General features: G+C 38.6%; 1 protein-coding gene across 2 annotated transcripts in view; it reads left to right on the forward strand.

Annotated features, from left to right (window-relative positions):
- LOC146811598 (integrin alpha-M-like) overlaps positions 1-12,691 on the forward strand; it is a 500,127-nt gene that overhangs the window by 384,601 nt on the left and 102,835 nt on the right. For both annotated transcript variants that reach the window (XM_085618578.1, XM_085618579.1), the window contains one exon: positions 10,828-10,907. In XM_085618578.1, coding sequence (XP_085474704.1) covers positions 10,828-10,907 — 80 coding nt within the window. The remainder of the gene's footprint in view (positions 1-10,827; positions 10,908-12,691) is intronic.

A 12,691-nucleotide genomic window follows, 5' to 3' on the forward strand; every position in this document is an offset into this window, starting at 1 on the left:
GAGTCTTGTGGAAGTGCCAATTTAAATGTAAAGCATTCTGATAGGCCCAGGGAGCTTTTTTCCTTTGGGCAATCTTGCTGACCCACACTTGAGGTGGTGCTCTGATTGTCTGCCAGCTACATGAGAAAAATGTTGCTGGCTGCCATTACAGTACTCTGGGATTTAGACCTCTGTCCTGATTTTCAAAATAAAAATGATGGAAAGGGGCAGATTAGGTACAACTTGCCCAATTAGGCCCCATGGGAGACACAGAAATAAAAAAGAACAAAGAAAATATTGACCCAGGTTCAGCTCACTTACTGTCCTCGAAAGCCCACCCCAGGACACAGTAGTTTCCCTGCCTGGACTAGCAGGGAAACATGCGTCTCAGTGTACATAATGAGAAAACATATGTGGCAAAACTAATCTGCCTATCATCCAAAGCTCTTTGTAATGATTGCAGGTATTATATAAATTGAATCAGCAAAAATGAATTCCTCAAGTATTCCATTACATCCTTGAATTCTTTTTTTCAGTTTAAAGAGGATTTTATTGAAGAACGAAAGAAGTTGCAGTACAATAATAATATACATTTGTGATAAAAAATACAATGTAAAACATTTCAGAACAATAAGAGAAGTAGAGAGAAAAAGAGAAAGAAGAAAAGAAGGAAAGAAAAAGGGATATCATCAAAAACATATTACAACAATATAATAAATAAGTGGCAGTATAAAGAAAAAATATGAATTCATAATACAGGAATTAGTATTTAACAAGTGATAGCACAAATTGGTAAATTACATACATTAATACTATCAGAATTATTAATAAAAACAAGAACATCAAGGAGGTTTAGGTACTTCCTCCCTGCATGGGTCATGTAAGGGAATGGATTGGGCAGACAAATTTAGAAAAGAAGTAATGGGTAACCATAATAAGTCCCTTTTAATCGCAAGGGAAATAGGGTGGACATATGCTCTATCTAGCCTATGATTATAACAAACCCCATACCACCATGCTTGGTAGGAAATAAGGGATGTATCCTTCCAAGCATTCGTAATTTGTTGAAACGCCACAGCGAGAAGGAGATCAATAATAGAGGTATCAGTGTTGGAGGAGGACCACAATTGTGAGAGATTCCCAAGAAAAATATGAGAAAGAGAAAAGGGGAAATTGGTAGAAAAAATGGAATTGATTTGTTGCCAAACTTTGCCCCAAAAAAGGTGAACAGCAGGGCAAGTAAACAACATGTGTTTAAGATCAGCCACTAAAGCCGAACAGGACCAACAGATGGACGGGATAGAGGGGTCAATGTGGTGTAGTTTGGATGGGGTGATTAAAAGTCGATTGTATATAAAAAAATAGCGTTTGAGTTGTATTTGCCGCTCTAGACGATTTCCCTATTTTGATCCAAATGTTATCCCAGGTAGTAAGAGGAAAACAATCTTCTAAATCCGATTCCCAAGCACACTCCACAGCAGATTTCACTCGATTAGCAGACGAATCACGCAATTTTATGTAAATTTGAGAAGCAGATGGAGAGGAATGCAAAAATGGTAAGGAAATGAGAGAAGAATTATATTGAATGGAGGAATCCGTAAGAGCATCAAAAGTAGCTTGAGCCGCCGATTTTAGTAGAATATATTTAGGGTAAGAAGAGAGGGGAAGAGAGAAACGATCCTGAAGAACAGAAAAGGGGATAAAAGAACCATCGTGAAAGAGTTGATGAGTCCATTTAAGACCTAGAGATAGCCAATCATTCCGAAAAATAGATCTATTTTTAATCTTGATAAGAGAGTTATACCAAATAGGGGATTGTAAAAAACGCGCACGGTCATCCAGGTTATGCAAAATAATAGGTTGAAAAGTCTTGCAAACATGTTGAAGAATAGGAAGAGAAAATTTCTTTGGAGCTTGTGACAATGAAACAAATTCTTCAAACGTAAAGGGCTGAAAAAAGGAAGTCTCAACCTCTACCCACAAAGGGCAAGAGGAGGGGTCAGGAGTATGATCAGAAATAAAAGAAGCAGAATGAGTAAGAAAAAAGGAAGTATGGTATGACGAAAAATCTGGAAAATTGACACCACCTAAGTGTTTAGGAGATTTAAGCCTAGAAAAAGACATTCTGGCAGTCTTGTTTTGCCATAAAAATTTAGATAATACGGAATAAATATTCTTGTAATAAAACTTAGGAATGTGAACCGGAAGATTCGACAAGAGAAATAAGACTAAAGGTACCAACATCATCTTGATAGAGTCTAATCTACCCCACCAAGATAAGAACAAAGGATGCCATTGTTTCGTAGAGGCAGTAAGAGATGTTAATAAATTTTTAAAGTTCAAAGCCACTGTGTCCTTAATAGAAGGTGTAAACCAAAGACCAAGATATTTGATTTTGTTCGGGCTCCAGTTAAAGGAAGAAGTTAAGAAATCGGCATGAAAACAGAATTTATTAAGAGGAAGGATTTCGCATTTGTCTACATTAAGCTTATATCCAGACACTGATGCATAGTTCGAAACTTCTGATAAAAATGCCGGGAGAGATGTATGGGGATTCGAGAGAAATAACAAAATATCATCTGCATATGCAGAGATCTTTAACTGTGTAGAACCATAAGGGAAACCAGAAATATCAGCGTTCATACGAATTTTAGTTAAAAAGGGTTCTAGTGCTAGTATAAATTGGAGCGGAGACAGCGGACAACCCTGTCGAACACCACGAAGAAGAGGAAAGGAAGAGGAGACAAGGCCATTAGCTAGAATAAAGGACCTGGGAGAAGAATAAAGCATTGAGACATAAGAAAGAAACTTAGGGCTGAAACCAAACCAAGAAAGAGAGGAAAAGATAAATTGCCAGTTGACTCTATCAAAAGCTTTCTCAGCGTCCAATGCAATAGCTGCCAATGACGACTTATGGGAATGAGATTTACTTAAAACATTAAAGAAAAGACGGGTATTGTCAGATAGGTGACGTCCTTTGATAAATCCACATTGTTCTCTGGCGATTAATTTTGGAAGAATTTTTTCTAAACGAAGTGCAAGGATCTTGGCAAAAATTTTGTAATCTAAATTAATTAAGGAAATGGGCCTATAATTCTTACAGAAGGAGTGATCTTTACCATCTTTGGGGAGAAGACAAATAAGGGCCTCCTGAAAGGTACCTTCAGATTGTTGGGATGTTATAAAGGATGAGAATAGTTGGTGAATTCTAGGAAGAAGTAAGGAGGAGAAATGGGAATAAAATTCTATAGTAAACCCATCAGGGCCAGGGGCTTTACCCCTCTTTAGAACTTGAATAGCTTCCAGAATATCTTTGTGGGTAATGTCAGCCTCTAAAGGGGAGAAATCAACCTCTGAGGACGAAGGAGGGGTAATGGAAGATAAATAACGAGTAATTTCGGATACGACCGGAGAGGATTCCGGAGTATATAAACGCTGGTAAAAATCCGTAAATTCAGCCAAAATATCTTCGTCTTTATGAACCACAACATTGGAGGAGGTAACAATGGATTCAATTTTAGTACGTTCTTTCTTGACTTTGAGGTATCTAGCTAAAAGATTACCGGCTTTATTTTGGGCAGTGTAATATTTAGCACTAGACTTAAGTAAAAATAAATTGGCAGAATCAGTAGAAATTTTATTAAAGGAGAGTTTAGCCTTAATAAGATTATCTAGGTCGGATTGTTTCTTAGAGAGGTAGAAGGAGTGTTCTAATTGTTTAATTTGTGCGTTAAGCAACTGAGTCGATTGAGAGTCTTTACGACGTTTACAGGCAACAAATGTAATAATGAAGTCTCTAGAAGCGGCTTTAAATGTATCCCAAATAAGGGAAGGTGTTAACTGAGGCGAGTCATTGTCTACAAAAAATGAAGAGGCAAAGTCCATAAAAGCTGGTGTGAATTGTGGATCCAGTAAAAGAGAATTATTAAACCTCCATCTCCTAGTGCCCTTCACGGGGGGGAGTAATTCCAGACTTAAGGAGACTGGAGCATGGTCAGAGATTAAGATAGAACCTATGTCTGAATGAGTGATAAGCTGAGTGAGGGCTTTGGAAATGAAAATATAATCTAACCGGGACTGGGAGGAGTGAGGAGGTGAGTAAAAGGTGTACTCTCTAAGAGTAGGGTGGCAAAGCCTCCACGAATCAACAAGGGCTCTTTGGGAAATAGTGGAGGTAAACAGAGAATGCATGTGGGAGGGGGAGAACCTAGAATCAGATCTTCTGTCCAAAAAGGGGTCTATAACCATATTACAGTCACCACCCAAAATTAGATAATCATCAGTGACATGCATGAGCAGGGAAAGAATATGGGGCCAAAAGACTTTATCTGGAACAGTGGGAGCATAAATATTGAAAATAGTCAGAGGAATTTTATTAATCAACAGAGAAACTGCTACCCACCTACCATCTGCATCATTATCTTGATTGACAAGCTGAACATCTAACTTCTTATGGCATAGGATGGCAACACCATTGCGCTTCCCAGACCCAGGTGATGCAAAAACATGGCCAACCCAATTACGACGCAACTTCGAAATTTCAGTATCTTTAACATGAATTTCTTGTAATAAAACAATATCCCCTTTTAAACTTGCTACATGAGATAAAACTCTTTGGCGTTTAATAGGTGACCCAAGACCTTTAACATTCCAGGATAAAATATTCAAAGTCATTCACAGATAAGGAAGAAAATGTAAATAAAAGGAAAACAGAAAAACATAAGTAGAGAAAAACTGGATAGTAATCCTTACATTAGTAAGAGAAGGAAAAACAAAGCATTGCAGGGAGAAGAGATAATATCAAGTACAAGAAAGAAAAGCAGATACATAATTTAAAAAATACGACCAAGGAACCACCATAAACACATTACCTTGGAAAGGGAAGAAAATCAAAGAGTACAGAGAGAAAACGAGAATGAAATAGGAATCAACAAATAAGAAAAAGGGGTAAAAAATAGATTGAAGTAACTGGGTAAAGAGCGAGAGAGGAAGAGAAAGAAAAGAGCAATAGGTAAGAGTAAAAGGAAAAAGAATGAAACGATGGTAATGAAAAAAGAAATAAGGAGCAAGAGAAGAGAATAGAATAAAGAGAAGAGAGCGACAAAGCAAAAACAACCAATTCCATAAACATAAGAACACAATGGCAAAGGACATACCACAGGAGAACAAGAAAGGATGAGGGTGTTGGAACCACATCAAGGAAATGGAACGCCGAACAGGAAACCACAGGGCAACAACGGCATCCAGGAAAATTGAAGAGGATAACAAACATGGGCCGAAATATCCAAAACTAAGGGGAAAAAGACAAAATACAAATGTTAACAATGCGGAACAACAGAACCATATATAGTAAAACAGCAAACATTCTACATGGGGGAAACAAAACAGTTACAATCTGGAAACATCCATAGACTCATGACGACAAGTAGTCAAAAATTGTTGGAGAACAGCCGGGTCTTCATAAGAAACAGTCTTGTTATTATATGTCACTTTAAAAAGGCATGGATGAAAAAGGCCATATCTCGCATTAAGACTTCGAAGAGCAGGTCTCATTTCCAGGAACTTTTTCTGACGATCTGCAGTCACTTTGGCATAGTCTTGAGTAAAAAATAGATTGGAGCCATGCCAAGAGATCTTTCCTTTTTGTTTGGCAGCTTGGAGTACTTTGAGCAGGTCCGTATACTCCAGAAAATATAAGATAGTACCTCTAGGTCTCGCTGAGGAGGAGGAGGAAGAAGCAGACAACCGGCCCAAACGATGAGCGCGCTGAATGTTCAAAGGAGGAGATTCAGGAAGACCAAGAAGAGATGGTAAGAATGACTGGAAAAATGAAATTGGATTAGAACCTTCAAGGCCTTCAACCAGACCATAAATATGCAGGTTGTTGCGTCTGTTGCGGTTTTCCAATTGTTCGACTTGTTGTTTAAGACGATCAATTTCTGTATGTAAAATGGGTACCTGATGTATGGTATCCTCAGACGCGTCAACTCTTTGTTCAAGAGCCACAACTCTCTGGATGGTGTGAGACCAGTTGTCTTCAAGGCTTTGTAAGCGCAAATTAGTTTCCTCCATATAAGGCTTCAGAGCACGAATTTCATCAAGGAGAAGCTCCATAGAGACTGAAGAAGGTGGATTAGTTGGAGAAGGAGGGTTAATTTTTACCCGTTTGCCAGAGGGCGAAGCTGCTGGTAGTTTGGAGAGTTGTTTGGGGCGAATATCCACCGAAGAGGAGGTTTTAGGATCAGAGGACTCCGGGGGAGCTTCATCCATATTATCTCGTAAGACATTAAAAGGGTTGTTATCAGCCAGTGCCGGGGAGATAGCTTGGTGAGCCCCAGCACGAGCACCACTGCGAGCACCACGCGGCATTGCCATGAAGAAAAGGAAGACAGAGTCTCTTTTGGTGGTGGAAGAAACGGTCACAAGGGAAGATGATTCAGATAACAATACTTGTCAAAGTTGGAGGAAATCCGCAACAGAGCGATGAAGAAAAGAAAACAAAAAACTGAAGAAAAAACGATTCTGCAGGAGGTACTCCAATAGTTGTCACAAAGAAGACCAGGAAATTACACCGCAAATGAAGAAAAACCTTTGTTCATATGATATAATATCAATCCCGTAGTGAATGGCACTGATAAAAAGGTAACAAATGCATCAGGAAACTATTGTCACAAAAACAAAATGGCGGCCGTTGTTCTGACTGACCGCATTTTCCGAAATAAAATCACCTTAACAGCATGGAAACTCTCCGCTATTCCCCACACCGATAGCTGAGGTATTCCGATGGAGGACATGCCGATTTCTGCGACCCAGTACAGAGGAAAAGAAGCCTGGAAGCTCTCCACTGTCTACGTTGCCGCGGAGCTCCCGAAAGCAGCGGCCATCACCAACGGCTCCGAAGCCACGCCCCCCTACATCCTTGAATTCTAATACATGAACATTTATGTTCAAACATGTTTCTTTGAGTTTCTTTCCTTTGTTTCATAAGGCATGCACTGATTTAAGGACTACATTAGTGTTACTCAAACTGCCTTATAATCCAAAAGAATATACAGGAACTCTATACACACATTAACTCACCTAGGAAGTGTTAATATCATTACACCCTCCAGAGATTGTCTCCTTCTTTCTTAATAAAAAGAAAATGACTGGTATTATAGTAATCCGATTAGTCTTTACTAATATCTAAATTTAGAAGTGAAAGTTGTAATTACTGGGGCCATGGGAATGATCTTAATTCACACCAGGGGACACAATTTAGTTGTAAAGTATATATCATAGTCCTACGGTAAGGTAATCTAAGAACAAACAACAGATAATTATATATATAATACCCTCTTTTTTCATATGTTCTAATCAGATTCATCTGCCACCTCTCTGCAAGATTCCTACTAACCTGCTAAATATGAGCGATAGGAAAACAGGTCCTGATATGACCCTGACTTATTATTAAGAGTCCAACTTATTGGCTGGCTGTTGATATTGTATTCAAGAAGACCGTCCAGTTACCAACATGTGATCAGACCTCGGAAATGCAAAAGTGCCCATCTGAGTTCATCCACACATATAATATGAAATAGCTTGTTCAGATTATTACCTTATCAAATGTAGAGGACTTTCTGAATATTATTTAAATCAGTTAAATGATTCTAATATGATAAATCTAAGTAGATTAACTATCAGTCTACAAAGGAACAATGTTTTTCCTAGAACATTGCTTGCAAGCAAAACAAAAAAAGAGAAATAAAATGATAGCACTAATTTGTCCCTGCACCAGGATCGAACCATCGCTTATCAGAATACAAGTCTCCACTGAATCAATGCACCACCGTCATGATAATAAAGTGACCAAGTATTATCCTAATATACCTCACACCCCAACATCACAATGACAATCATCTATCCAAAACATATTTTTTGGGAACATTAGCACATAATCAATCGAAAAAGTCGTCCTTACTCTGATTAAACCCTGACATGCAGTGAGCATCAATCTGAACTTAGTGTGGAACCTTTCATAATAATATCCTCAGACTTCATTCATTCCTCCAACATGATGTTAAATTTGACTCCTAGCAATACAAAGCATCTCATTCTGTTTAACCTGATTAAACACCAATAGCACTCCTAGGTATTCAATCACTATTGTGTATAACCTTCGATACCCACAAAACTAATTTCACCCATCTCAATTAAATGATGTTATTTAAAATTGATTGGCATGGGATACTTCGGGTCAATAACGTTGAAGGCTCTAAAAGGCTCCTTCCATCATCCTTTAACTTTCTAGTTGTGAAGCCAATATATTGTTTTTATACAAACACAATCATATACATTCAGTTTGTACTGTTACAACTCATATAGGATGTAATCGAAAACCTTATTTTTTTTGTAAAATTCCTGAAAATGTATTCTCCATAACAGATTTACAACAAATACATTTACCACATTTACAACAACCTTTCGGTGATTCTGGTAACAATGTAACATTGCTAGAGGAAATTCCATGAGATTCTTTAGAATTCATTGTATCAGAAGAAGTTTGCAGATCTCTGGGTAGAGAGCGAGTATCTTCCAATTTTTTGTGAGATTAGTATAATATAATATAAATCTCATTGCTATATGTTGTTATGAATCTTATCTCTTCTTCCTAACATAGCCCCTCTGACCAAATCTCTCAATAATAATGACAGCTTCCTTTTCATATTCACTATCAACAAAAACATCCACAAAGTTATTCTCCAGTACATATTCAGTCAAATCTGATATCATCAAGAAATGCTATAGCCTGTTTCACCAAAAGAGGGGCACTGCTCTCTCTTATGGGAACTTGATTATGGGACTGTATGAGAGGGAATGTGCCTGTACCAGTCCTTGGAATAACAGTGATAAATTCAGCAGTGGCCCGTGCAGGTAAGAGCAGTGGGGCGGGGTGGGGGGAGTCAACAGACGACCATGAAGGAAAATAAAATTTAAAAAAAGAAAGCTACCTACCTTCTGCTCACCACATCGACCAGCCGGCAATGTGGCGAGTGCAAGGTAAGTGTTTTTCTTTTTTATTTTCCCTTGTCTCTCAACTCTCATCTCTCAACTCCCCCCACCAGCACCACCACTCTTACCTGCATAAATTAGAGTGTTGGGATGATACATAGATAATATTCTTTTAATTTGGAAAGGAACTGTATATAAAGCTTATATTAATTTGAATAACGATGAAAATAATGTGAACTTGATCGATGCCTTGCCCTACTTTGTATCAGGTAGGTGTTCCATGGGTGGACATGGGAGTTCTCATGCATTCACCCATGTATTTTAATGCTAAACCCAGATTTACAAGGACTTGCAAACAAGGGTTGCACCAAAATGATGCACCTACCTGAAGAGGCGTAACAAGGAGAACTATATTTATTTCTCCTCATTGCTTCCTCTTTACATGTGTGCTGCATTATGCAGCACACATATAAAGGGAAATATTCATCTAAGAATTGTTTTTGTGTGGGAAGGTATCTTTTCCCACACAAAAACAATCCTGCCAATAGCACAGGCATCCTTACACTATGGTTGCATTGGCGCTAGGCAGCACAGAGTGTGCAAACGCAGCGAGAGCAGAAATGCTCCATACTTTGTAAATATGGAGTATATCTGCTCTCTCCCTTTCATGAAAAGCAGTTCACTTGCTGCACTGAGTTTTATAAAATAATAGAAATGTGCCCAACCTGTGTGTAAAAAAGCCCCATTTTATATAGAGAAGCCATTAAATGAATAACATATTGTCTAAGAACATGCATTCCTGTATTACTACCCTTATAAAATGGGCCTCTGGTTTTACCCATAATTAAATCCACATTAATAGTGGATGCATTTTAATTAAATCATCCATATAGGGTAACCCCAGCTCAGTGTGACAGACATGGGTGGCAAAACCCTGAGGGACCACCAAGAAAAATGACTCTCAACCTTCTGCAGGGTTCCAGTATCTGAGTAGCCCCACAAACCGGCTCCATACAGAGTGACAGATATACATTTCCTCTTATGAATTGTTATCATTTTTTTTATTGGTTTGTGACCCAACTTTACCGCTAACCTATGTATGGCCTCAGTAGATCTAGAAAATTGATGTTGGCTTACACTATGTAAATGCCCACAAACAAAAGGTGAATTAGATGGGATCCCCTATTAGGTAAAAGTATTTTTGGGACCACATATCATGGGGAATGATTTTGTTACATTCATATTAAGATCTAGATCCTTCATGAAACATGAAGTCATCAGGTAATCCCTGAAGCTCATTTGCGGTCCTCCCCAACAGGACTGTGTCTTCCGCATATAAACAAACTATTTTTTTCATTTACAAAACCAACATGAGTGCCTCCTATCCAGTGCTTTTCTGCCCTGCTCTTCAATATAGAAATGCAGCAAAAGAACCCTCAAACGTGAAAGATTGTGAGTAAAATTGGCAAAATATGCACATCTTGTTGGAGAAAGTAAGATTAGAAATAGAATTTGGCAAAATGACTTCACAGGCCAAGTAGAGTACATTAAATGACTTCTAAGGTAGGGGAGTCGCCAAACACTATATTATCCTTTTGTGAGAGGTGATCAAAATAGCATAATAACTTGCAGGTGCATGAACTGGGAAGTTTTGTACTTGTGGTGATTTTTTCTCGATTATAATTCACCTGATATCTAAAGATAGCTTTTAAAAAAGTTACATATTTTGTGTTGTTCTTTATTCCTGTTACTGTTTTCCACCTACATTTCGCCCTAACAGACAAGATTTAACTGCACTTTATAGTCAACCTTAATTATGTGTATAAACGGACTTACTGGCATTATCATTCCTCTCAGGCGGTTTTTGTAGCAACTTTTGATGTTTCCTCCAAAGCCACACTGGGAGACAAACTTTTGGTCACAGCTAATATTACCAGGTAAGCAAGCATTCATTGATATCTTGTATTTTTATAGGTTTGATATTAAGTTTCTGTATGCTGCAAATATCTGCAAGCTACTGGCAGCAGCATCAAAGCCCTACAGGGAGAAAGTGGGTTACATACAGATTCTGCATTCTCATCAGGTTATGAAAATCAAATTATTATTACGATCTCCAATATATTTTCTTTACCCCACCTACCAACCTCTCCCCACCACTCCCCAGTGGACCATGATCTTCCCCTCATCATTTCTTTTGCAGCCTTGCAGCCTTTTTAATCATCCCTTCTCATTCCTAAAAGTTCATTCATACCTTCTTCCACTTATAAGTCGTCTTGCCAATCCTCTGTGTCTCGTCAAATGTTATAATTACTTTTCTTCAATTCATCTGTTCTCCATGTGTTTTCTTTTCACCTCTTCTAACTTCATTTCCTTCCGCACAACTACTGTGTCTCTTTTTCCTCCCCTCTGCTCTTCTCCCCTCCTTCCCTTTAATTCCTTTAAGTGCTTTTTCACCTTTTTTCCCCTTAGGCCTCCTAACTTGTTTTCCTGGTCTGTGGTCAACACCCTTCATTTTCATCACAACCCTTCTTCCAATTTTCTCCATTTGGGTCTTTTCTCTACTTCTCAATCCCCCCTTGCTCTTCCAGACAAGCAGGTTGCGCTGTCCTCTGTTTCTCATCATACTGATTGTGCCTTCCTGCTTCCATTCAAGTCCCCTATGCCAGTTCCTAAGTGATCATCTGTCCCTCACATTGCAGAGAGGTCTCAGGGGAATATGTGCCTCTGTGTAGGTCATCTGCATCTCTTAGGTAGTAATGTAAATGAGAGCCTTACTTCGGATGCAGGGCTGGGTTATATGTCACTGCACATGTTGCAATAAAGAAATTCCACCCCTGAACGCGGGTTTTCCTGACTTTAAAATCCCAGGTCACTTTACTAAAATATTGTGGTTTTTAGATGCACTGGTGTATGGGGGATTCATAACAGAAGCTGATGGGGAAAGCTATGACTGTAACATATGCAACAGACTCAGTTGAGGCACCACAATTTCAGCAGGTCACTGTTCCTACCAAAGGCATGTACCTGTTTCCGGAGATCAAATATTTAACTTAGGCACTGTAAAATCTAAACAGGGCGTAGGATTTCTGTTTTCGCTCGCTTCCTAACACTGCAGCCCATGAGACTAAGTTTGCAAAGGCTGTGCCTGGGGACACAAGAGCAGTGCCAGGGGTGACAGCTGCTACCTCTGGTGACCCCTAAATGAAGCCCATGTTTGGATGAGAAGTTATCTTAAACTGGCCAACCCATGGAAGTCAATTCATCAAAATGCCAAGGGTAGCCAAGGTGACATCACATGCCCTTTGAACTGGTGACATTACAGGAAGTGACATCAGGTTACCATTGACCTCATGAAGTTGCAGAAAGAGACATTGAACAGTGTTTTGACTCAGTTCTACTGATGTATTTGACCTTTGGTTAGTTACACCAAACAAAGAGGCTGGCAAATCTCTAGTAGATACTCTAAAAAGTAATTTATAAACAAAAATGTTGTATTCAAATCCTATTTAAATACTTCCACATACATTGTCAGAATCATCTTTAGATACAGTGTTGAGGAAATGCAGCATAATTTAAGAACCTTTTAAATATTGTACAACAGTGGAAAATATGCTGGTCAAATCAGTCAATATCAAATAAGTGTTCTATAATGGGAAGGTTGATAGGTATACAATCAGTGGCACACGTTTACTTTGCTATCTGTTTTAGAAACTAAGAGAAC

This window comes from Triturus cristatus, chromosome 7 (genome assembly GCF_964204655.1).
Source record: "Triturus cristatus chromosome 7, aTriCri1.1, whole genome shotgun sequence".
In the NCBI taxonomy this organism is placed as follows: domain Eukaryota; kingdom Metazoa; phylum Chordata; class Amphibia; order Caudata; family Salamandridae; genus Triturus; species Triturus cristatus.